We start from the raw sequence: 25,714 nt of genomic DNA, 5'->3' as shown, positions 1-25,714 counted from the left end.
CTAAATAAAAGACTATTGCAAAAAACGTTTAAATTAGTTTTTGTGATGTAAAGATGAGTCAACATTGCATCAGGTTTTAAGCATTGTCTAATAAAAACCTTGAGGAAATTAAAAGAATGGAAGTGTAGCAAGCACACTTAGTCTCCTCTCATACACTAGGACAGGCAATGAAAGATAATGCAGGACTAGGTGTTATTTTCATGGTAGTTAATTTGCTTGATTTCTTCAACACAACAAATAGTGCAGTTTCTATATCTTATTCAGCTGATAGGTTTGAGTGGGAGAGAGTGAAGTCTGTAGAACAGATCGTAATAAAATATTGTATGCTTTTAAAAAAAGAAAACTCTTCTAAAAATTTCTCCACGTTATCTTGATCCTTAAAAATCAAAGGCAGATGAAAATAGTATTATATAATTTCTAGTTCTGCAGTTCGTAGTATCAAGTATGTTTCATGTCACTCTGGTCATAGTATCTGATAGTCTTCTTCCACAGTGCATATGTTCACATAAGAAATAATTCAGCTACTTCTCCAATATTATCATAACGCTCTTGTTTTGCCATGTGCTTGGATCATCAATTCTCTGGACGGGTAGTTCATAGAGATATAAATGTGAGTCTCTGTTTTACTCCATGAAGACAGACTCTTGCTTAAATTGCAGGAATTTAATTCCTTTATATGGGACTTGTTAAAGTATTTTTAGTATAAGCAAGCTTGATAACGTCACTGACTTTATGTAGAAGTTTTCTTTAATCTGTCCCAGAACAGCTCTATAACTGAGATGTTTTGCAAATGCAGCACACGTAGATGTTTTCCATCTTACGAGCGTTTGCCAAGAAGTTACCAGCTAATGTCTGTCAGGGGAGACTTCCTGCCACTTGTCACTCTGTCATCAGGCTGAGTTTACAGCATGGTAGAAAACATGTGCTCCTGTTTCTGAGCCCTCCCTAACTCAGTGTGGTGCTTGTGACCTGCTCCCAGAACAAGCCACTGCAGCTGGATTCAGCAGCCCTCTCAATAACGAGTCATTGGGACATGCCAAATCACCAAGGTGCCGTGACTGTTGGTAGAAAAAGTTAAAGAGTGGTTGATTTAGGAAAATGTAGAATTGCTTCCCTGATAAAATACTGAGGGATCTATTTCTGTAGAAAAACTGCAGTGTGATACTGTCTATAGGACTGCCTAGTTTTGACTGCTGTACAGAATTCAGTCTTAGGTGTCTCCTCAACTTCATAGAATCATAGAATAGTTTGAGTTGGAAGGGGCCTTAAAGATCATCTAGTTCCCACGCCCTGCCATGGGCAGGGACACTTTCTACTAGATCAGGTTGCTCAGTGATCCATCCATCCTGGCCTTGAACACTTCCAGGGATGGGGCATCCACAACTTCTCTGGGCAACCAGTGCCTTACCACCCTCACAGCAAAGAATCTAAAGCTACGCTCTTTCCATTTGAAGCCACTCTTTCTTGTCCTGTCACTACATGTGACTTGTCCTGTCACTACCAGCTTCCATCTGGAAGGCTGAAGTACTTATTCTGGCCAGTCTTCCCCACAGCATTTTTTCTGTTGCTGGCTAGCTCAGAGGAGTAAATGCATTTACCTGGACCCTCAATTAAATCTTTCCATGCCACTCAGTGATATCATTATGAGCAGTCCTGTAAAAATGCGAATTTACTGTTGATAGCTCTAACTGACATTAGAGAGAAGTCCCTTTCAATTCTGCTCTACTGCCTGAAGCCTCTTCTCCTGCCATGTTTGTGTGTTTTGCGCTCGTAGTGGTGTAATTACCTTGTGTAGCAAATTAAATAAGTATTTTCTCTCTAACTCAAAATTCCACCATATCCTTTACCTTGACTCTTAATTCTGTTAATTCTAGATGATCTATTCTGGTGTGTGTTGTCCTTCATCAGCTTTCTCAAGAGACAACCATTATACAAGCTTCCTATTTCTGGCTTGGTTTTCTCTTTGAAGCTAAATGTGACATGCACGTATAACTGGAAATGGATTTAGGAATGGAAATATTTGTACCATGCGATTTCTTTTCACGCCCATCTTCCTCCTCCACTCTCAAACACATAGATTTACTTGTAAAGGTACCCCACTACATGATAGTGCCATTTCTTTTTGTAAGATGGCTGAGAAGGCTCAGTTGAGAAAAGTTTGACGACAGCCAGTTTTGCTACCGAATTTTGCAGACCCAACAATGTGCAGAGGGAAGTTTTTCCCAACATCTGGCAAAAATGTCTGAGGCTGATCTTCATTTAGAGCAGGAATAGGTTTGGAATAATAACCCAAACTCCATTTGGTTCCAGGAAAGATTGCTGAGCCAATGTTTTATAAATTGCCTTCTATATCATGCTGCATGCATTTGGGCTGAGCATCTTGACAGTATGTCTAGTTTTTTAAGTGCTATAGTTCATTTATTTCACAATGTGTGGGGAGGTGGGGATGCTGGTGATTACTAAAAGTATGGTAAAGTATTGATGTGAGGTTACAAGATGGAGCATTGAGGAGGGATGCGAATCAGGGTTTCAGCCAGGCAGCCATGGATTCATTGTCATTTTAACACAAGATGGTCTTTTGCCTCTCTATCTTCTGGCTGTATTTCCAACAAGAAAGAGGACAGAGAAAGAGGGGAGAGAAAGAGATGGCAGTAAAATCCAGAGAAATACCACAAATCCATAGCAGTTGTTTATATTGCTGTAATGGAGCATATTATTAGAAGCATTAAATGGCATAATGAAGAGTTGTGGGTGTGGAGGTTGTTTTTAAATATTGCTTTGATGTAAACAACTGGCTGTACATTCACAAAATCTATGAGCTTGTAGATATTTAAATAAAAATGTTGTTACAGGTTATCTAGACCAGGCTTACCATTTTTTCATTGCTAAATGTTGCTTTGTGCATTAGTTGTGTGCTAATTTTAGCACAATACCTGCTTGGGTACTTTCCCAGTTAGCTTATTCTAGATGGCTTGAGATGTTTAAAGAAAGTTTTCTTTTTTACTTTCTTGACAGCTGAGTAAAATCTGCATTGACATCAAGGACTGTCAGGAAAATGTGTACTGCTTTTTGGATCAATGCCTAGCAAAGCTAATGGAAATTAGCTACAGCAAAACCCAGTGAAGATTCAGTGATTGTCTAAACTGTGTGTCATAAACTGCTCCTTTATACCTTATAAATGGCTAAGGGCTTTTATGGTCTATACTACATTTAACCTGCCTTGTTTAACATGCAGCACTTTTGTAAAAGGTGATATACTATATGTGACAGTTAATTTTTTTAGTAACTGTACTCATTTAAAAAAAAACGGTAGCAGAGCTTTCTTAGCTATTTATGTTATTTTTGTAATACTGCTCCGGGTTTCTTTTTACTGGTGGAAAACAGGCAAACTTTAGAAATTTACCAAGTCTGATCAGTACCTTGATGGAAAATGCAGTTAGACACCAGTTGTCTGATGGGTTGTCCATCTCCAGCTCTTTCTACTGCTTTAGCAGAAGATTTTTTCCTCCTTTCTTAATTAAAACTGTTTTTGCTTAGAGTTGACAAATAAGTTTGATAGACAAAGGGAGAGTGAAAGGTAGATCTGATGATAGACAATGCCCTATTTGAGCTGCAGGTTAATCAGAATTAATTAGCATGATGTAAGAAGAGGGTAAGTTTGGTGACTCAACAAAGAAATTCAAGCTAGCATGATCATAACTTCTCCTTATTTAAATTTCGCTGTTAACATGGATTTCGTAGCAAGATTTCAAATGTTTTCTCTTACACATTATGAAAAGGCATACATTTTTCATGTGTGGGACTATACATTCAAACTATGCATTTCAGGAAAAGACAAACTTAAGCTGTCCTCTATGTGTGTGTGAACAGAAGGAGAATGTATTGGATATCCTTGGATAGCTTTGGAGGTGCAAAGTACTAGAAAAGGAGAAAGTTCTTTCACTAACGTAACTGTGTCTGTGAATATTTATGTAATTGTTATATTCTCTACCTCTCTCCTATCATGCCCTAGTTTTCATCCAGAATTTTCAGAGAAGGATCTCAGTCTCTGTTTTCATGCATGACTGTTTTTCATAGCATTGTATGGAAGATTGGCTATTCTCTACTGTATGTGCAGCCTGATACAGAGCACTTGTCCTTAAACTTTATCTGTCCTCATTTTTGTGCTTACTCAGACTGACTCATACACTAGATATAGTCCTGACCAGGGCTAACGTTCAATTTCCCAGAGATTACTTTGCAGTAATATGTTGAAATTGTATTTCTATGCCTGTAACTGTCATTTATTTGAGGATTTGTCACGTTATAATCTAGCAGTTGAAACATTTGTTTTGATACTTACAGAACGAGCAATTTAATTGTCTAGAAATGTATTTTTAGGTCTGTTTTCAGCATGTGTTTATGTTGTTTCAGGTATCTGAGTATGAATTCTGGTCTGCCTGTAGCTATTAAAGATTAATTACTGCTTTTTTTTTTTGATGCTACAGTCACAAGTCTTTGTTTCCTGCAACATCAACGTTTATGACATGAAGGCTGAGCAGCTCCTGATACTTTCCTTAGTTTCCATGCCCTGGAAAATGCTCATCACTTCACACAAAGCATTCAATCTTCTGTAAATTCAAGCACTGTGTACAGAGGCTTTCAGCCTGGGGGCACAATGTTCAAGATATTTTTCCTCGTGTAGTAATGAGACAATATTTCTTGGTGAAGTGCTGTAATGTTCTTTAAAATTTCTTCTAGCAACTGCATAATGGAGGAAGCTAAAATTTCCTTCTCCTTCTTTTACCATCTTCTTGCAGTCTCCATGCTGCACTCACACCTCAGGTGATAATGCAAAACACGGGTTCAGAAAAATGTAAAATAATATATGATTGAGACAGACCTACTTTATTTGTATTGTTAGGACAACAGTACCAAAATCTGGCTAATTATACTTTGTGAACATGAGCAGTAACATTTGCACTGGAAAAGAAGTTTAGGATTGCATGTGTATGTGAATCTTTTTTTAGAGTTACCTGTTTGTTAAGACTTACTGCTATAACCAGTTCTGATCTGATTCTAGAATCTTTCATTAATATCTTATTAATCAACGAAAGGATTAATCACTTCTGAAGTTGTTTGATGCTGTCTTCTGTGTACTTCTGTTCTATACTGGAACCTATTGGAAGTATCACCCACCCTAGAAGCAAAAATTCATCAAGGAGGATATTTTGTAAATAGTAATTAATCCATTGAAGGTATAGAACTGTGTCCAGTTCTGGGCTCCCCACAAAAGGGGCATGGACATGCTGGAGTGAGTCCAGCCTAGGGACTGATAATAAAGGGACTGAAGCCTCTGCCATAAGAGGAGAAGCTGAGAGAGCTGGGACTGTTCAGCCTGGAGGAGAGAAGGCTCAGGGGAATCTTACCTGTCTGTATAAATACCCAACTGTAGGGGGGAAGAAATCAAAGGCAGGCTTTTCTCAGTGGTATTCAGTGACAGGACAAAAGGCAGGGGGCACAGACTGAAATCCAATTTAAACATAAAAATATCCCTTTTATTGTGAGGGGTTGCCCAGCAAGGTTGGGCTGTCTTCATCACTGGAGATATTCAAAACCCAAACAGATACAGGCCTGAGCAGCCTTCTGTAGCTGACCCTACTTTGTTCTTTCTAAGTAACCTCCAGAGGTCACTTCCAGCCATAGCTATGATTCAAAACTGCTTTTAATCAGGAAGTCTTACTCTAACTTAAATGACATTGGTGAGAGGTTCTGTTAGATATTTTAAAATCTTTGGGATGTGTTCCATAAGGATTTGAACTTCTGTATGAAAGTTGTTTTTTGTAATGGCAATGTCTTTTTCTAGTGCTGCTTGAAAATTTGCAGGGCTTGTTAACTTCATCTGCACCTTTTGTTTTACCCCTCAGGAGCATTTCTTCTCGCCAAGATTTCGTCGTCGACTTCATGCTGTGCTAGCATCTGTTAGCACTTCAATGCTGATTTTATCAAATCTAATATTTCTTGGAGGAAATCAAGTTGGAAAAATCTACTGGAACAGGATCTTTATGGAAGGCAAGTTTATTTTTATGTGCTTTCTAGGTAACAGAACGTTCCAAATGTTACCTTGGGTGGGCTGAGCCAGGTTCTTCTCTCAGTGCACTAACTGGGAGTTAATTTTTTTCTGGTCAAAACTATCAAAAATCTGAGAAAATTTAAATAACTATGCAGGCTGTGTGACTACAAACAAACATTGCCTTTCTCCCATTCAAGTCTAGAAGGGGGGCTGTCAGGCTTCTCTGTCAAGTGAAATCATTGAAGATCAAGTAATGAATGCGTGACAAGTTACCAGGCTGATTTTTTTCCCCAAACTGCATTTCACGCACATCAGTAAGAATAGGCATACTAAAGCCAACCCTGTAGATTCTGTGGAAGGTTAGTGGATAAGATCTGCATGATACAGCATAATTGAGCAATTAATGGCTTTTTTTGTCATGAATGTGATTTCAGCTTGGGGACCTGCTGACTATTGATGATAAGTATGGGGACAGGGGAGCTTGGATGACAGTATCTAAGCCTGTGGTGTTGCTGAATAAGCAGTATGGGGTGTTGTGCTCTGAGCTGACTCAGGAGACAAGTCGAGCTTTGGTTTTTTTGCCAGAAGTCAGCGTAAGTAGGACCAGTTTTCTTTTTAGGTTCTTAATGCTGCCAGTCAAATTAAGATCTTTTAGGGGAATATTTCTTCCTCGTGAGGGAGGTACTAATAGGCCTAGAAGTGCTCTCCTACAAGGACCACTACTGTCTATTGCAGTGTTTTCTCCTGTTCCTTTCAATGGCTTAGAAATCAGCTCTGGAGTTCCAAGACCCTACTTAAGTATCCCATAATAGTGAAACTCTTAAAGGGTGAGTTATGTACATGAGTAGAAAATTTATCTTCTGAACTGAAGGAAAAGACCATTTAAAGAGCTTGAAGAAAGGAACATTTTTAGCATGAAATATAGTGAAGCTTTTTGTTAATACTGGACAGGAAAGAGAGAGTACTAGTTTTTACTCTTTAAAGCATAAAATACTTGTTTTCTGTTTTTTTGAAAGGCTTTGTTTTTTCTTAAATTGCTTCCTTCCAGTTATCTGGCTGATAGGAGAAAATGAGCTGAGAGAAGAAGATTGAAATTTAGACATCTCTTCTTATTTATTTTAAAAAAAAAAAAAGGGACTTGTGAAATTGTCTATCTCAGGCTTATAGCTCCATACAAATTATTTTTGTAATGCAATCCATATATTATAAATGGAGAAAGTGTGCCTTCTTTGTCGGAAAGGTTAGAAGTTATGCTGGGGTTTGCAACTGACAAAGAACAATGTTTTATCAAGTATAATAATATTTAATTAAACCAGATCAATTATTGATTGTTTTTCTAGGTTTTGGGGAGGAGGGGCTGTTAATAGTTCTTTGATCTATTCCTCCTGCAGTTGAATACATAGACTTACTTAAGGATTAGTTGTCTAAGACAGGAATAGGAAATTAGTTTAGTCATTTTCTTCTTTGTTTCCATGATGTTTTAATCAAATTAACTTTATTTTTAGAACATGAGAGCTTTTGCTTAGTGTAGCTCATACTCCACTGATGCCTTATCCTGGTCTTAAAATCAAGAGTCACACACGGTTAGAAGGGGAAAAGGGATTTTACCTTGGTATTTATTTTAAGGATCCTTAGGTGCACACGTCCAGGTCATATGCATCGAGATGCACCCTGCCGAGTCTATCTATGTCTCTCTGTTTCTTCTGTCTGATCCCGACCACCTCCCCAACATTGGGTATAACATTATAGGTGTTACTAATTAGCATATCTATCAAAGATTCCCCAATGAGAGGCTCAAGTGAGCCCCCCTCCCCAAGGAACCTTCCCCTGGATGGTTCTATCTTGGTTTACAGAATGTGTTCTGGAGAGGACCTTGGGGTCTGGGGCACACTGATCCCCAGCTACGAAGCTTCTAAAATGTTGAGTCTCTTAGCTTGACAAACAAGTCCAAGAATGTAGGCAAAAAGCACTAGGAGTACAGAAGTTGTAAAAAGGTATAACAGGGGTATAAAAGAAAAGGCAAAAATCTTCATGGCATCACACTAGCAGAAATCTCAGTGTTTAGCTTTACGAGCTTTACATGTCTGTATTATTTGATCACTCAGATGACCGTGAGCGTATTCTTTAACTGCATTGTTGTTCTGACCATGTACAAACTGAAACATCCACTAAAATTTTATTACATCTACACACCTGATCCACTGTGGAACAAATGGGGTGAGCTCTGGTATCAATCCAGGCTGGGGGATGAACAGATCAAGAGCAGCCCTGCTGAGGACTTGGGGGTGCTGGTGGATGTAAAGCTGGACATGACCCAGCAATGTGCACTGGCAGCCCAGAAAGCCAAACGTGTTCTGGGCTACATCAAAAGGATGCACTAGGCCAAGGAAGGGGATTCTGCCTTCTCTGGTGAGACCCCTCCTGCAGTGCTGTGTCCAGCTCTGGGGTTCTCAGCACAGGAAGGTCATGGACCTGTTGGAAGGAGTCCAGAGGAGGCCACAAAGATGGTTAGAGGGATGGAGCACCTCTCCTATGAGGAAAGGCTGAGAGAATTGGGATTGTTCAGCCTGGAGAAGAGAAGGCTTCAGGGTGCCCTAATTGTGGCCTTCCAGTACCTGAAGGGATCCTACAAGAACAATGGAGAGGGACTTTTTAGAGGAGCCTGTAAGGACAGAACAAGGGGAATGGCTTCAAACTGAAAGAGGGCAGGTGCAGATTAGATACTAGGAAGAAATTCTTCCCTGTAAGGGTGGTGAGGCACTGGTACAGATTGTCCAGAGAAGTTGTGGATGCCCATCCTGGGAAGTGTCCAAGGTCAGGCTGGATGGAGCTCTGAGCAACCTGGTCTAGTGGAAGGTGTCCCTGCCCATGGCAGGGGGGTGGGAACTAGATGATCTTTAAGGTGCCTTGCAACCCAAGGCATTTGATGATTCCGTGACTGAAGGCCAGTCAAATCCAGAAGGACTATTCAAAACTTAGTCGTCAGTTTCAGCTAAATTTAAGTGCTGGTGTGTAAGAAAGACAACAAAAATCTAAATTTGGAGTGTGCAGTGCTAAAAGCTAAAGTTAAATACATTTGTTTGTAGTCTGCACTGTTCTGGTGAATCCAATTCATCAGTATTTACAGACCAAACTAAACACTACAAATACATACTCTTTGATCTTTCCCAGGACCAGATGAGATGATCTAGCTACTTGGCTTGAACTCAAGCTTTTGTCTTCACCTTTATAAAAATTCAATGGGGATATGCTTGACTTGTTTGAAGAACTAAGGGTGGTGGTAGCAGGTGGGTGTTCTGTGAGGCAGGAGGGTGTTTGTTTGGGTTTTTATCGTTGTACTTCGTTTCTGGTGTGATGCAAGCAATATAAAGTTCCTAAGAATGAAGGTTTTCTCATGTGCATTATGATTCTGGAGAGCTTTGATTAAAATACTTGTTGACATTCTGTCATAGTCTTGTGGAGAATAGTCTAGAAATCTGGCAAGGGACCCCCAGAGCTTTTTTGTACATAATACCCAAATCTGTGTCCTTTCACTTGGTAGACAAAGCAATGTTCCAATGTCCTGTACATTACTGAGATCTGCTAAATATGTATCTAGCTTCTTTGAGTCAACAGTTGTTAGCTTTGGGTCAAAAAGAAAGAAGATACTCTGTGAATTTCAGGTTAAAATTTTAGAAATAATATTCTTCTCTATTTAAAAGCTTTTCAATCTCTGAAATTGGTCTTCATTTAGAAAAACCAAGCAGGATTTTGCACCACTCTAGAACCAGAGTAGACATTTGCATTGGGAGGAAATCTCTACATTCTCAGGGACCTGGCCAGCAGGATTTAAGATTGATTGACTGAGGTGGCAGAAGGCTCTGCAGCACTAGTGTGGCATAAAATCCCTCTGAGGTCAGGAATGGAGAGATGTGGAAACAAAACTGACCACCTGTGTATCAGCCACAAAGAGTAGTCAGTTCCTTTCCTTTGTTCAAATCCCACAGAATTCTGTCTACAAAGATTTGTACATGTACGGGTAGGAAAAAAATAGGAGAATAGATGTCTATTTCACAGTTTGTAAATGTAATTGGCATTTGTAGATCACTAACAAAATTAGTCAAGAACATTTATGCTGAACTCCAGCAATAAAATGCATCTCAGTGCAGAAATCAGATCTGCAGGTTGGGTACAGCATAAGATGTTGTGTGTGGCATTTTCAGGTCTGGCAAGTGAATGAACCTCAGAATACCAGTATTGTAAGGCCCTAAATGCCCAGTGTACAGCACTTCATAGTCAGAAATTAGAAGTTCTATTGGATAGTACCTAAAAACAGTGTTTGAAGAGCAGCTTCCCATTAGCATGTGTGTGGCAGCGATGCAAATTTAAACCAACAAGCTCTTAATGGAAAGTTTTACTGAAGCTTAAGATGTATGAAATGCACTTCTAGTTTCGCTCTTTGGTTACTGAAGAGGATCTACTGAGTTCCTTTGCAAAGACTGAGTACTGTCAAAAATCTCTACAGTTTCCTGAGAGCGGGGAGGAAAAGATACGGATATGAAAGCTCTTAAACCTCAGGGCCAGCACAGTCAGTTCAAGCAGAACCATACAAGCGAGATACCTTTGTTATCAAAGCTTTGTGAATTGCGTGGTAGGAACAGGATTCAGATTAAGTTTCCTGGGATTCTTATTTGACTGATACTTGAACTGTTTTGAAGTGCTTTGGCAGTGCTTTCCACAGCTCCCATGCCACAAAAAAGGGGAGTTGATATCTGAGCATGTATTTTTCAGTATTTATTTGCTTTCCTGTTGTGAAAAATAGATGAAATTTATCTGGCTTTAAAATTATTTTTATGCATCATTAAAATCACTGTTGTCAAAATTATGAGAGCAGAGGTGTGTGTGTCCTATGAGTATTTGTTCTTAATTTTGTTCTCAAAATTTTCTCTGTTCTTTCTGTTCAGACCAGCCTTAGTGCTTGTTTCTCAAACTTAATTTGGCCGTGTTATTTGCAAAGAAAAAGTTCCTATGGCAAGCATTTACTTTGACGTTTCTTTAGTAAGAATTTTCTTATGAGAGATAGTGTCACAAATGTCTAATAAGAAAGTTGCAAAAATATCTCTATGTAACAAACCATTTTTAATCCTGTATTCTGTGTAATTAATTAATGCTTCACTTCAGAATGAGATGCTCCGACAAGAAGGGTTCTCTTTGGAAGGGCTCACTCTTGCAAACAGCACTGGGCATTGCTTTTGGTTAAGGGACTGAAATATTTTATCAAGCATGGACAAAGGCATTAAGCTGGGAGGAGACATAAGCGTATTGGGGGATAAAAGTCTAAAATTCTTCGTGATCTTCCTCTGGTTTACAAGGAACAGAGTCCAGATCAATGGGGAAAGCACACAGTGCGTGTCAGGTGTATTTTACTTTGAACAGCTGTCGGAAAATTGGACAGTCATGATTTAACTGGGAACCAGTACTTTAACTACCCAATTTACCTTGCCAAATTGTGAGGAGTGCCTCTCTGGAGGGCAGTTCAGCCCATATGCATCTGTTTTAGTACAGAATGAGTTGCATTGTCACTCTTCACTGCGTTCAGAGGCATTTTGTACAGCCTAGTTTAGATTAGATTGGACACTGGACACCCAACCTTTGAGAAGGTGTCCTTTAGCAGACATCCAGCAAAGAGTGAATTTCACCCTCAGTTAGGAATGATTTACTGCAGGGGTACGGAACGGGTGGCTGGGCAGAAGTCCTGCAGTGGAGGATGTCTGACTGCTCTAGCAGACTGAACTTCGTGCAGCAACAGCGTTGTACCACCTACAGCAAAAATAGACCTTGTGCCAAGATGCATTAACAGCAGTCCAAAATGCATAAATTAACCTCTTCTCCTGCGTGATGTTCTGAAGGCTAAAGTTAAAATATGTGCACTTTTGGTTACTGCAGTTTAAAGAAGCCATAAGCTGACAATTAGGGAGAAGGAAATACAACAACGTAATTGGAAGTCTAGAGCCATGGTCCTGAATAAATGGCATTGCTATGTTTTGAGAGTAAAGTATTGAGGGGAGAAATGGATACATAAAAGTTTCTGCATAAAATTTTACCAAGATATTCTGATCACCAATGTTGCAGTGGGGATACTGCAACACCTTTATCCAACCAGAAGTCCCGTGGAAAACAAATATATACGGACGGATTCTTGCTAGATGTTTCAGAGATGTTTATTTCCCCAGCCGCATGGCCGGGCTCTGCTGAGGAACTCTTACAGTCGGGGCCCGAGCTGCTTTGCCCGCGCAGGGGAACACAAACCAACCAATGGGGAACGAGGCTGAGCAGGGGCAGGGAAACCCCGTGCCTCCCTCAGGGCTACATGGCGGGGGAGGAGACCCCAACACACCAGTGGGGTCAGGAGAAGGGAAAACCCCCTGTAAAATGTAGCAAGGAGTTGCACTTTAGTGATCCTTGTGGATCCCTTCCAGCTCTGGCTATTCTATGATTGTATGGCATTACCTAGGTAAGCTGTTGGATTGCCAGCTTCAGAGGACAGTCTCCAGGTAGACAAAAATCTGTCAAGCAATGTCGAAAATACTGACTTCATCATGAGGTAGGAGGAATCTCTAAATCTCCAGACACATTCCAAGCCCTGTTTTCTCTGAGCAGTTCATCAGCAGTTAGAGATGTTTAAAGTAAAACTAAAATTTATTTATCAGTGTGTAATATTTGTTCACTAGCTGAAGATGGTGCCTTTATTTCACCTCCTGTTCTCCCTTCTGGCTTGCTTTGAAGCAAAATAAGGTTCTATGCTAATCAGAATTCAGACAACTGTTTAATTTATAGGGAAAAGATGTTCTCATCAGCACCTTACCTACTTTATAGAGGCAGAAAGCCTTCTTCCCAGCTGTGCAGCACAGCAATCTTGGATTGTGTTTCACAGGACATCTTAGGCACTGATTTGCAAGTGGGAATTTCCACAATCATGACATACAAGATTCAGAGGTATGAGTGAACCAAAGAGCTTGGTGGAACACGTGTGGTGTGACATGCCTAAACGTGGATTTTTTGGCTTGCTTTGGTAGAAAGAGTAGAGCATTATCTTATGATATTAAACTAAAATTATGCTGATTGGTAATTACACCATATCACAGGACTGAAGATTATTCTAACAATCTATATTTGTTTCATTTTATATAAATCACTTAGTGCATGAGTTGAGAATTGCAGTGGTATCAGCATCTTTCAAGGCATTGTCCTGAACTACTGTTGCCTTTAGAAGTTTTGCCCTTGGTTTTGAAGACAGTGAAATTAAGTTGTTGCTCTACAAAAAATCATTTGTATATTAGTAGTTGAGGTGCCTTTCTAAGTTCAACAGCTAAATAATTTAAAAACTATGAGTTACTAATTGTGCAGCTCTAGTGCTGTATGAGATGTCAATAACAAAAAAAGATGAGAAATTCCTGTATTGGTTGTTGTATGTTCTAGTCTGGCTCATACAAGATCATGTCTTCACATTAGATAAGCTGTTGATTGTATGCCTTGTGTGCTGCAATAGGGAGTGTAGGAAGAAGGCCTCGGGATAACCAGTTCATATGACAGCATCTCATCCTTCAGAAGCTATCTGAGTACTGCTAGTTAGTTTAGGTCATAGATTTAGCACATTTTGAGGGCTGAGGGAAGAGGTGGAGAAAAGTAGTTAGTGCTTGTTGTTCAGCAGGGGTCAATTGGACTTTTTAGCTCTGAGGGGTTGCCAGATAATATACAACAATGTATTAGGAGCCACATTGCACATAACAACTTCTGAAATGGGTTGCAGTGATACATGTAATTATCTAGGTGTGAAGGGGTTTAAAGGTGAAGGAGGAATGAAATAACGTAGCAGAGGAACTCAAATGAGTCCGCAAAACCTGTCAGCTGGGGCGTCCCTGTGACTCTGTGATACTTCACTGCCTATTCTATGCATCTCTTGCAAGGTCTTTGCTCAAATTTCTTTGCAGCTGAAACAAAGAGGAGGGCTGCATCCATAACTGACAGTTCAGAGTTTCAGATGGCCCTTGTTTTGGTTTGGAAGATCTGTTGTAGAGTAGCTGGCATATGGTCTTCCAGCATGCTTGTTCCTCCAGATTTTCACTTTCACGGAGAAATCCCGCTTGCTGCTGTTATGCAGAAACTTACTTAGGGTCATTTTTTCAAAAAATACATGTATGAACACTATATTGATGAATTGCATAATTTAGAGAAATATTGCATAGTGGCAGAAATATTACTGAAGATGTCACATTTTTCTAAATGATTAATTCTTCTTCATGCACAAAAGAAACTTGTTTCCACAATCATTTATGTGACCTTGCTTGGTGGGTGCAGTTCATTGGGATGTGAACTGGCAAAATACCAAGAAAAATTAATTTTGGTCTGCAGTAATACAGAGGCAGTATTTGGATTTTCTTTCCCTTCACCTCCCAAAGGATGACAGCTGTATAAAAGCAAATATTCACGTGTTTTTTGGGGGATTTTCTCTAGAGCTGAAACAGTAAAGTATGTTCTGCCATTTTCTGTTGAATCATGTTGGTTTGAGCCTCTGTTCTATGTGAAAATTGTTGGAGCATTGCTATGTTTAAATTCAATTGTTGCTGTTTCGTCTCAATAGTTTGCCATTTGTCTTTAGAGTCTTAGGACCTGATCATGCAACCATATCAATGCAGAAAGCTCCTTCTCTCTAGAAAGTTCCAGAACGTGTGCAAACATATCTGCTGGGATTAATATGATTCCAAGGTCAGAATCAGTCACAAAGAATCTGTATTTCATATATCTTATTAAAGCCTTTATTTTACATAGAGCATGTACTAGTGAAAAAAAAATGCAGGACAGTCCACACTGTGACTGCCCATAGAGTTCACTGGTGTCCATTGTGCTGTATCTTACTTACAGAACTGTGTAAACTACTCTGCACACAGAAAACAGGGAGTTGTTCCTACATCGTGCTGCCTTCTTGTTAATTTGCGGCTCTTTTATAAAAATACAAGTTTGCTACTTTGTGAGCTTTGCTGATCACAGGCAAAATGCCTCAGATTTTCAATTACTTTGGCAAGGTTCCTACAACCCTTTTTTAATTGTTTTAATATTGCTAGTGAAGTGCAGTATTGTGTGATGAGCAGTTGTTGTAGGGGGTTGGCAAAGTCCATCTTACAGATGTAACCGTGCTGGTAGTGTGGAAGCTGGAATGAATGGTGCACCAAACACACTTGTTCTGCTGCTGTGGCAGGTCACTATGTGCCATTTTAGCATAGTCTTTCAGAGGCTGGAGCAGTTTGAATGTGTGGGCTCTTTATGCCTTAAACATATCATGAACATATAAAACTAAAACTAGTTTCTGTGTCAGAAAGCTTGAAATTGCCATGACCTCATGACTGCTCATCATCAGTGTGTAATTCAGCTTTGCCTTTTTGTTCCCCTGTATTTTTGCTATACACAGCAAAAGCCTCACAGTGGCCCAAAGTAGCATAGCCTGGTATAGAATACTTGAATTGCTGTTTTATTGGTCACTGTGCTTATTGGGAAATTTATACATAAATGAACTCACGGTTCTGGTGGCATCTAAGTAACTGATTAGTAAGAGACATTATTTCAGCTCAGGTGCACAACCATCAAGAAAAGTTTTCTGAGGAATGATGTAATTTCTTTTCCTGTATTCAGAAATTTCCAGGAGTCTCATAGGTGCTACTTCTTTCTTGTCACTGAATTCCTTTTCTTTCGTCTGGTAGCTCCTTTCATTTCTCTTCAGATTTGAACTAGTCCTGACTCACACTTTTTTTTTTTTTCAAATGCTTTTTGAGAGAACAGTTCCCATATACAGAAAGTAACCTTCTTGCAGCAGGAACTGGAACACCAGCTGTATTTAGCTTTGCAATCATTGAGACTTTCATGACAACTTTCTAAGTTGTTTATTTCCTGAAAAGTAATGTTAAAACAGCATTGTGGTATTCCACAATTACTGCCTCTTGGAGCCTGCTAGATTAAATTTTTTCGACTTATAGGAAAAAAAGACACTTTTTTTTCTCCCAAATGCCAGCCCCGCATATCAGGTTGAGATTGAGATTTCAGCAGCGTTCATTCTGGCTCTTGCACCTCTGCCAGCAAAGTCAGAGGTGTTAACAATCCTCTTGTAAAAATGCATGGGCCACAGAGGAGGCTGATCCTTTTCTAAAACTTGTGTTCCCTGTGCCCAGGAATGAAAAGCAGTTAAGGGCTTATTTTTCTCACTGAGGAAGCCGGAGAGGATTTTTACTACACTATATCACAGTTCTGCTGCATTTCTACTCTAATGCTGTTTTGCCTATAATTTCATTCTAGCTTCACAAGCAAACATAGTTGTCTCAGACTATTTTAGCTTTTTTTTCTTTTTTAATCTTGGAATGAATTTATTTCAACCATCTTTAAATAGCTGCTGCTTTAAAGTAAAGAGTAACTAAAAGTACGAGAACCCTGAAAAAATGAGCTGATTAGGCCTTGTCTCATTGTCTGGACTTTTGGGATTTAGGAGAGGGTTTGTTTGGTGTTTGTTTGGGTTTTTTTAAGAGGAAGAGAGCAAAGCATTGTATACATGTTTAATAAAATTTATAGACTTACACCCTCTTAAGTGCTGACAGTTCTGTAAAATGTCTTCTACCTCATGTCATTCCATTTGCTACTAAATTGCACGCAGGGGCATGTTTTCTTAGGGCACTTTGCACCAGCCAACAAAGTCCTGAAACTCTGCAGAGCTGGGATTTACGTTCATGCTGAACTTGGAATGTAGCAAACTTTATGTGCATATTATCAAACTCTATGAGAAACAGCACTATATGGTAGAGCAAACAGCTCTGCTGTCCCTAAGGAAGCACAATGAGGCAAAAGTGTGTCTCCTTCCTAAACAGCTGATTTTTTCCTCAGTGTTACACCAGTCATTGATAATCTTGGTGTTTAGTGTGGTACCTGTAAAAGATGGATAAGCAGGGAAGCATGTGGCTCTACTACATGTTTCATCTCTTTGGGCATTGTCTTCTCCTGAGAGAATGGAGAAATACCTTTTCTCTCCTAAAACCTTGGTTCTGTCTGCTGCAGTGGCTGCACCCCTGGGAGACACCCTGTGCTCTCCAGCAGTGTGTGTCCAATCATGGGTGTGACTTGTGATGACCCTTCGAATACATGATGTGCATGGTTCAGGTCTATCTAAGCTCTGTGAGATCAGATAGAATTAGAGTACTAAATAGCACAGTTCCCTGACCTAACTTAATAAGCCTAGAAATACTACAATTTTCTGTTAGTGAATGTACACGTCTTTGAGTGTACCTGAGATATTAGGCTAAATAAATGCAAGAAATATAATGCCTTAAAGCCAGTTGTAAAGTCAGAGATCATCATAAGCATTCCCAGTTATTGTTACAAATTGCATCTGGTGCTTGCCGTTCATTCTGTAGTGAAATAATTAAAATTTTCAGAGCAGACAAATTCCTCAAGAATGTTTCTTACAAGAAAGTAATGGATTTCAAATATTAGGGTAGTTTTTATTTAATACACTGTCTTCCATTTTCTCTTTCTCATTCTCATTCATTTCTCACTTATTACCTCTAAATTTCCTCATCTAAGGCGAGTGTGTACTGAAGCGCAGTAGTGACCTGTCAGCTTGTGTGGCTGTCTGTAGGTGTTGAATTCTCACTGTTGGTGGGTTAGCCTAAAAGCCTGTTACAAATGTCTTGGCTGTCCATGCTTTAACAAGATCTGTTTTATTTCTGACAGTTGTTGAGATACCTGACAGAGATTTTCCACAAATCTCTGTCAAGCTGCCAGACCTGTGTATTCCTGTCCATTCTGTGGGTGAGCAATAAACGCTGTGAGTCACTTGAAGCTGCAGAGCAGCATGCCTGTGTTTAGGCATCTTAAGCAGAAAATATGCTCTGTTGTTGATAACTGATTCATAATTGATTTTTCTTTCAAAGCTACTTCCTTGTTTTTGCAGCTTGCATCAAAAACTGGTAAATAACATAAGTTTTCTGTATTGTTAATATCCATCCTCTTAGCCATGTGAGAACATTGGACTATTTTGTCCCTTCTGCCCTCTTTCATGTGTTTTTTCTTAGACCCACAGCTAAGCCTTCTATCAAAGATAATAATCCTTCTGCAAATTCTAACTTGGGCTTTGAAACAATCCTTGGAGAAGAGTGACTTGTGTATTATACTACAAAGTATCTATAAAAATTCTCCCAATGGTGGGACTTTTATGTCTGAATAAAGATTTAGCTTGCATCTAGATTGAACAAAATCTCAAATCTTTGTACTTGTGCGGAGTATTGTTGTTGAAGAGGGTTTTTCCACTCTTCAGAAATAGTAGTAAAGTTTTACTGGAGTAGTTGCATTGTTCAGAAGGGAAAACATCTTCTTTAGTAGTCCTTAACACTGAAAGAAAACAGTAGGTACACTGTTCCATTACCTGCAGGTTAATATGTATCCTGCAGTGAGGAATAGTTTGCAAATAATTGAAAAAGTTTTAAACTTGAATCTTCTGACTATAATGCTCTGTCAGTCCCTATGCCTATTATTTATAGTGAAGGTATCGTCTATTTAACAAGTAGTTTGCATGTAAATAGTTGAAAACCAGCTTATCAGAGAATCTTAATGTTGTCCCAGTTGCTGTTGCCTTTGTTTTAAAATGGTTAAAACAGTGATCCTTCTTCTAGCATGTTTGTTGCACACAGCTTAGAATGTTACATACATACATACATACATACATACATACATACATACATACATACATACATATATATATCTCCCTTCACTGCTATGTATAAAAACTGCTTCAGCTACATTTTTACTGCAGAAAATAGGAAATTAAATAATATATCTGCAACAACATAATCTTTAAGACAGGGGCACTATTCATCACAGTTGAAATCCGACTTGTGGATATCTTATTTTTCACCCAGCATTGAGACAGGTGACAATTTGCACATTTCTGGCCAAATGGCACATTTAAATGTTTTAAGAACTGTCAACCTGTACAAGTGTGGAAAATGAAATGCTGAAAAAACTCTAGAGAATTGCTAATGGCATGTACAGACTTTGACCTTAGCTTCAGTTCAAATTTTTCCAGGTCAGGAGCAACTGACAGTTTGTACCACCTAGTGGTTTTTTCTGTGCCTCCAATATACAGCTGGGAAGAAGGGATTGGAGAAAGTTGCTGTTGTTAACATGAACTCAGCAATATCATGGTGGGTCTGCAGACTTCTCTAGGAGTGGAATAAGCTTGGAGACTCAGCTCCTGCTCTTGTCAATAGTTTGGCCACCTGAGACCACAGCAGCTTTCATAAAAGCTATGAAAAATGTCCATCACACCCATGATGTGCCAGGAGGAGTATTTGCATGGGGATTTGTATATTAGTTAGAGTAGCAAAAGCAGTCTCACTCTATCTTATTTTATTCCTAGCCTTACTAAATATATCCTAGCAGAATGAGATTCACTTTTCCATCATTTTTGTACCCAGAGTGTTACAATTTCATCTGAAGTAACAGGAGATCTGCATGACTAATATGGGAAAGTGCCCTGTAAGTCAGCACATAGAGCAAAAACAAGGGTCACAAAGACCCTCCGGGTAAAACCATCACTAGAGCCCTGATGGAAAACCATCAGTCATCCCCTAGAAAGCCTCTTAACTTTATTTGACTCAAAATTCTATGAGAGAAGACTGTTGTATTTAGTACCTTTTTGGTGCCCACATGCCTAAAGCCCTCATAGTGTTCACTGAGGTGTGTAAACACTATCGTGAACAGTTTAATACTATCTTCACAATGTGATTTGGCCAGTGTTGCATGTTAAATCAATGACACACACAAGTAGATGGGAGAAATCAGGAGTCCTGGGTCCTATTCATTAAATCCTCCTTCCATGAATACTTAATGGTTATAATTTGAGCTGTGTAATTAATATTTTGCAGCAGATCAGCCATGTGATACACTGTTAGTGGCTAACCTTGCCAGTCAATGTGGGGAGATACAAGATAGAACTGAGCTGTGGGCTGTGGAATCTGCCTGCAGAAGCAGATGGCAGCATGAAGGAGCGCATGGTGGCACACAGAGGCTTGTCTCCACCAGACCCTGGGGGCAGGAGGTGGCACACGGCAGAGCCCTGCAGGGAGGAGCCTGCCAGGAGCTGACGGTCGGGTGAAGAGCGAGGGATCATCCCATAGAAGGACATTTAGAAAGTGTGTTGCTGATGTGGCAGCATAGGATAGGTCACGTAGTGAGAAGTACCATGTAAGAAAATACTGTGCCTTGGAAAAGTGTATAAAACTAGCTCGTTCCTTTGAATAAACAATTCAGATTCCCTGCCGGTCTGGGTCTGTGCCTCAGTCACCGACAAGTCAAGAGGAGGAGTTTCATGCTGAACATGGAGGATCTGGGTTCATTTTCCTTGGATGAGCATGCAGAGAAACAGAGAAAGCAGTATTTGTAAGTTAGGCTGGACACATTCAGGTTTTACAAGCAAGCTGTCACTGAAGACACTTGGTAGTCTTTTAAAAAGTGCACATAGTCTTTCACCATTGTGTCAGACCAAGTTTTGGTACATTGGCACACTTAAAGGTCAGTATTCTTGTGGTACCATGTATCATGGTAGCTTCCAGAACCAGATGCTCAAGGCAGAAATGTGTAAGGAATGGTGCAGGTCTGGAGCATTCAGGCCAGTAAAAGCTTTCATTACAGTGAGAGCCATTGAAAATGAGGTCAGTGAGTGTGTTGCTGCACACAGTGACTGCAGTGATTGCCCTCATGCATACGGCAGGACATAACTACTGAGCAGTACTTGGTGGTACATTAATTTTCCTTGTGGAACTGAGGAAACAGTGATTATTTCTTTATCTTACAAATATGTGTTAGGCCTCTGCACTCTTCTGCTGTTGACAAAGGACTCAGATATTTTGGCTTAACTACAACTAATGTGTGAGAACAACAAAAGACAACAACTAATTAGTATTCTTTTGACTGCGGTTCTGGAGGAAAGGAGCTGTATTCTCAGCTCCTTCTTAGGCTGCAATGGAGATTAAAATAAGTCAATGACTGTGAGGGAGTAGAGAAAAAAGAGAACTGGAAACAAGGCAGATCCAGACAATTTCTTCACAATGCAAATTTATGGAAAATAAACCTTGGAGAGAGACCTGCATTGAACCTACTTCATCTTTGCAGATTTCCTGCATGGCTTTTGCATAGGTTCTCACTCTTTGCTTGGAGAAATGCTGTTGTCCAGTTCCTTTTACTGGCCTGGTTTGTGGATCAGAAAGTCCCGTTGCAAAGCAGCGCAAGGAACATGGATGGCATATCGTGCAGTGCAGGATACCAGTGGGATTAGCCACTTGCTGCAAGAGCACATTCTGTTAAATGAATAAGTTATACCTACTTAAAAATGTAATGCAGACCAATGCTTTTAATTTGTAAAAGCGAGTTCAGATTCACATCTGCCTGTGGCTACATTAGCTTGTGTGGCTGGCACTGACACAGCTGCTGAGGATAACCTCAGCAAGGTGCCTGACCTTGGCACTGCAGGGCAGTCATACAAACTGTGGAGTTACTGGCTTTTTTCTTGGGGTTTTGTGCTAAAGGGACTTAGCAATCAAAGCTCTCATGCCCATTACAGCTGGAAACAGACAGAGTTTTTTCTTGTCCCAGTTGTTTCTCTTAAAGGAAGTTGGGTGGACAGGAGAGGAACGTCTCTTTGGACTCTCCAGTAATGAAGACAACTTCTTCCTTGCTGGTAGAGGTTAGAGCAGCTGTAAAGCTTTTTCAGTTTCTGCTGAAATTTGAACAAATTACAACAGCTGTCAACAGGCTGAAGACTGCTGAATGCAATAGATTCTACCATGGTTTAATGAAGTCCAGCTAAGGCCTAGGAAAGATGTAAAGTCCACCTACTCTGGCTGTGCTACTTCAGACCATTTGCTCTTTTTCTTTATTTCTAAACCAAAAAGTACTCATTCATCATATGCAGGATGACTTTTTCCCTGATAGTCCATCTTTTTGGACTGAAACATCAGAAAGTGTAACACCTTTTAGATGCATTTCTCTTTCATTTACCTTAAAAAGATTACAAAACCCTTAGAAGAAATCAAGAAGTCCTTGCCTACAGTATCATCTGGGATAAAATCCACAACATATTCAGTCATCTCAAATTTTTGCAAACAGATACTGTCCTTGACAGTATTCCTTTCTGTATGTTGTTTCCCTAATTCCCTGAACAAATAAACCAGCCAACCAACTAGTGAGTTGAGACTTTATTATCATTATTATTAGGAGAGCTGACTCAAGAAAAACATACATGAGTCTGACTTCATCAACACCTACATTTTACTGGAGTACCGCAAGACATTAGTGAAGCTTTGTGTTTAGCAAGAACTCGCAAGGCTTGAAAGAGGCACAATTCCCTTATTTTGTTCTTTTGGTCATATTTTAATCCTTTGAAATCCTTTTTCTAAGTCTTTTCCAGGGAAGAATTAAGTGCTTGACTACTTTGTGACTACTTTTATTTTTGTAAATTCTTTAGTGGATCACCCTTTTGACAGTTTTTGGATTTTACTGATGGCTGTTGAAAGGCATCAGGATTCACTCTGGGCTAGGGGATGTGTGATGGGTGGCTCATCACTCTTGGCTGACTGGTGGACTGACAGTAATACTGCTCTGCAGTAGCTGTCACAGATCTGTTTAGGATACCATGACTTTTGTGGGTCAGCCCCTCCTAGTCCCACTATCAACCTGAATATCTCCTTGATACAGAAGAATCAGAATAGTTTGAGGACATTAAGGAACAAACTGCCTGAAGAGACTGAGTAGCATACAAATGATTGACAAAATTATGTATTTGGCACTATTGTCATTATTTTTTAGATAATGTATTCAGGAGGAAATAAATCAGTAATGGAATTTTAGAAGCACAAAAGGAGATTTCAGTATAATGAATTATATTCAGAGAGGTGATACCAAATATCTATGGATATTACAGGGAGGATTTTTGTGTGAAGCACAAATAGCATACTCAGATTTTTAACTCTGTTGAGCACTGGATTGGTGCAGTATCTGTTGAAGATGGCATTAGTGCTTTGCATTACTCATCATTCGCCCTGTTTCTGCCAGGAACTGGGTAAGTTTCCCTACTGCATAAGAAATAGTGGGACTTCATTAGTCCTTTGATGGCTGCTTGAAGAAGCTGATAATGTTATAGGACCTGAAATTATAAATCTCATTCCTCACCGAATTTCCAGATTGTTTTATTGAAACAAAGAGCACCAATGGGCAGTCTTCAAACTAGTATGCCCACATGTTCAGTGGTGCTGCAGAATGTACTATTTATGTTTCATTAAAATCTCTGTGGCCCCAGTTGCAATGGGCTGATTTGAAGTTTCAAAGTTTCCGGTTTTTAATTGAAAAATCTACCCATGCAGAATTGGTTTGAATATAACTCTCTTTCTGTTGACTAGAGGAGAAGGGTAAAATCCTTGCCTGGTATCATTTTACCATGGGCTAATTTCGCATAAAGAAGATAAACCAGTTTTATTTTATAAGAGTAGTCCGGTGCTTGGTTTTGAAGAAGCTCTTGTGACAGTCCTAGAGCTTCTGCAAGAGAGGCTGATTGTGCACTTTGGTTTACACTGAACAGTTTGGGAACAGGTTTGCTTATGCCATTGTTGGCATCAGTTTTACTGAGCTAGAGTAGGACTGCTCACATGGTCATTACTGCTTTTGCTTAATTGAAAGGAACTGGAAACATACCTTTCCATTAGACCAATATTAAACTACAGTTTTGTTTAGGAAAAAGAACATTAAATAGGTGTTGAATATTAGCCTTGATGTAAACATGATCCAAATAAATGCATTTGTTTAGAAACACACAAAACCTTAAACTGAAATGGCTCTGACATTTTTCCTTTTACTTACCGTAAAATGAGGGAAAACTAATGAAGTAGCTACCACACACTAATCTATACACAGCAGCTTTTAAGGGTTGATCAAGTGTCTGAGATTCCCTGTGTGATTGAGTCAGGTAGAAATTTCCCTTGAATATTGTCTGACAATTTCTTAATGCTCAAGTTTTCAAACAGAGGAAAGGAGTGTTAAAAGGCTGAAAGTATTTTATGAGATGCCCTGGGGAAGCCTTCTTACTCATAACTTTGCTTGAATTTGATGTGCTGGAGTTGCTTTTTAAATTTTGTAGGTTTTGTGTTTGGTTCAATTCTGGTAGCTGTAACCTCCTGCCTTAGCAGTGCTCTCTGTGTCTGATAGGAAATAGTGGCCAAAGGTGAGTTCACTGGGCATCTTGCTGTTTGTTTCCTGATAACTTATCTGAAATGTTATGGATGTATTCCAGGATTGCATCTTTTTCCTTTATGACAGTGATTAGTTTTCTGGATTTATCTCTTAATTTGTCATGCTACCAATTCCTGTTTCTTAAAATAATCATTCTGTTGCAATGCTTCTAATTTCAGTGATTATTACAGCTTGTCTGTGTAGAAAAGTAGTGGCAAAATTCCAAACTAAGGAGTCTTCAATTTAAAGTGCCAGAGTTAGTACAGAATAGCATATTCCTGGTCAATGTTACTGAGCAGACAGCCTCTCCATTTTGGCCTCCAGATCATGAATGTGCACTGCTTGTCTGGCAATTGAGCTGTGGTTTCTCTTAATCTAGTTCTAATAGCACGGCATTTTTCCCTTGAAAAAGGAGGAGAAAGCAGCTTGTTGGAGATATGGCATAAAGCTTTTTAGCCCAACAAAGAGTTTTTACCCCATGACACCAAAGGGGATACAGAACTGTTATGTCTTAGATAGCCTGGATGCTTCGCAAGTGAAAAAATACCTTGACATTGTTAAATATGAGTGAGGGGTGGGTGAGTTATGATTTCTGGGGACTCTTAAGTGAGTTCTACTAAAACCCATATATTTTAAAATATATTTAATTAGAAATAGTCATCTTTTCCACTTAGGACAAGTACATTTTTCTGGCAAAGCAACATTCTGTTTTGACTTTTGGAGCAATATTGAAGAAGCCCTGCAGCTAGCTACACAAATCAATGCCCATGGTAATACTGTAGGTTGGTTTGGACTTTATTTTTTTTCCCCACCCCCTAGATTTGCAATGTTAAAAACCTGTAAAAATCTGGAGGTTTTTCCCTTGAAACTCAAAATAAAATGCATAGATTAAACTGAATTGAAGCTGAAGTAGAATTTGCATTGAAGGACAAGATTTCATTCCATAACCTAAAAGAAGCAGCACAGAAGAATCAACCATACAGTTTTGTGTAACAATATGATTATTACCACGTTAGATTGCTCCAGAACATTGTATTAGCATCTAAATTTTGGAGTGTGTCATTTATTTCCTTCAGATAATGGCATAGTTTAAGAGGCAAAATTCACTTTCCTGTTGCTCTTCCCACCATCCTGCTATTTGGTGTAGTTTTGACCTGCGACAACTAATTACAGTTCTTTGAGGACATTTAGGAATTCTTCTTCCAAGATTTTGTTGTTTGCATTTCCCCCAGAATGTCAAGTATAACCTTCTGAGGATAGTTTGACATTTCTGCAGCTGCACTCCATCCCAGTATGTTTTGCTCATGACCAGATTTAGTAAATTTCCTATGTTCTTTATCCAGAAAGAGAACAGATTTATTGGACATA

At 39.4% G+C, this 25,714-nt stretch overlaps 1 protein-coding gene across 4 annotated transcripts in view; it reads left to right on the top strand.

Moving 5' to 3' along the window:
• Positions 1 to 25,714, top strand: part of HHAT (hedgehog acyltransferase) — a 212,552-nt gene that overhangs the window by 147,156 nt on the left and 39,682 nt on the right. For all 4 annotated transcript variants that reach the window (XM_069009625.1, XM_069009622.1, XM_069009626.1 and 1 more), the window contains one exon: positions 5,907 to 6,051. In XM_069009625.1, the coding sequence (XP_068865726.1) occupies positions 5,907 to 6,051 (145 nt within the window). The remainder of the gene's footprint in view (positions 1 to 5,906; positions 6,052 to 25,714) is intronic.

This window comes from Aphelocoma coerulescens, chromosome 3, assembly GCF_041296385.1.
Source record: "Aphelocoma coerulescens isolate FSJ_1873_10779 chromosome 3, UR_Acoe_1.0, whole genome shotgun sequence".
Taxonomy (NCBI): domain Eukaryota; kingdom Metazoa; phylum Chordata; class Aves; order Passeriformes; family Corvidae; genus Aphelocoma; species Aphelocoma coerulescens.
This window is presented reverse-complemented; position numbering and strand designations above follow the sequence as displayed.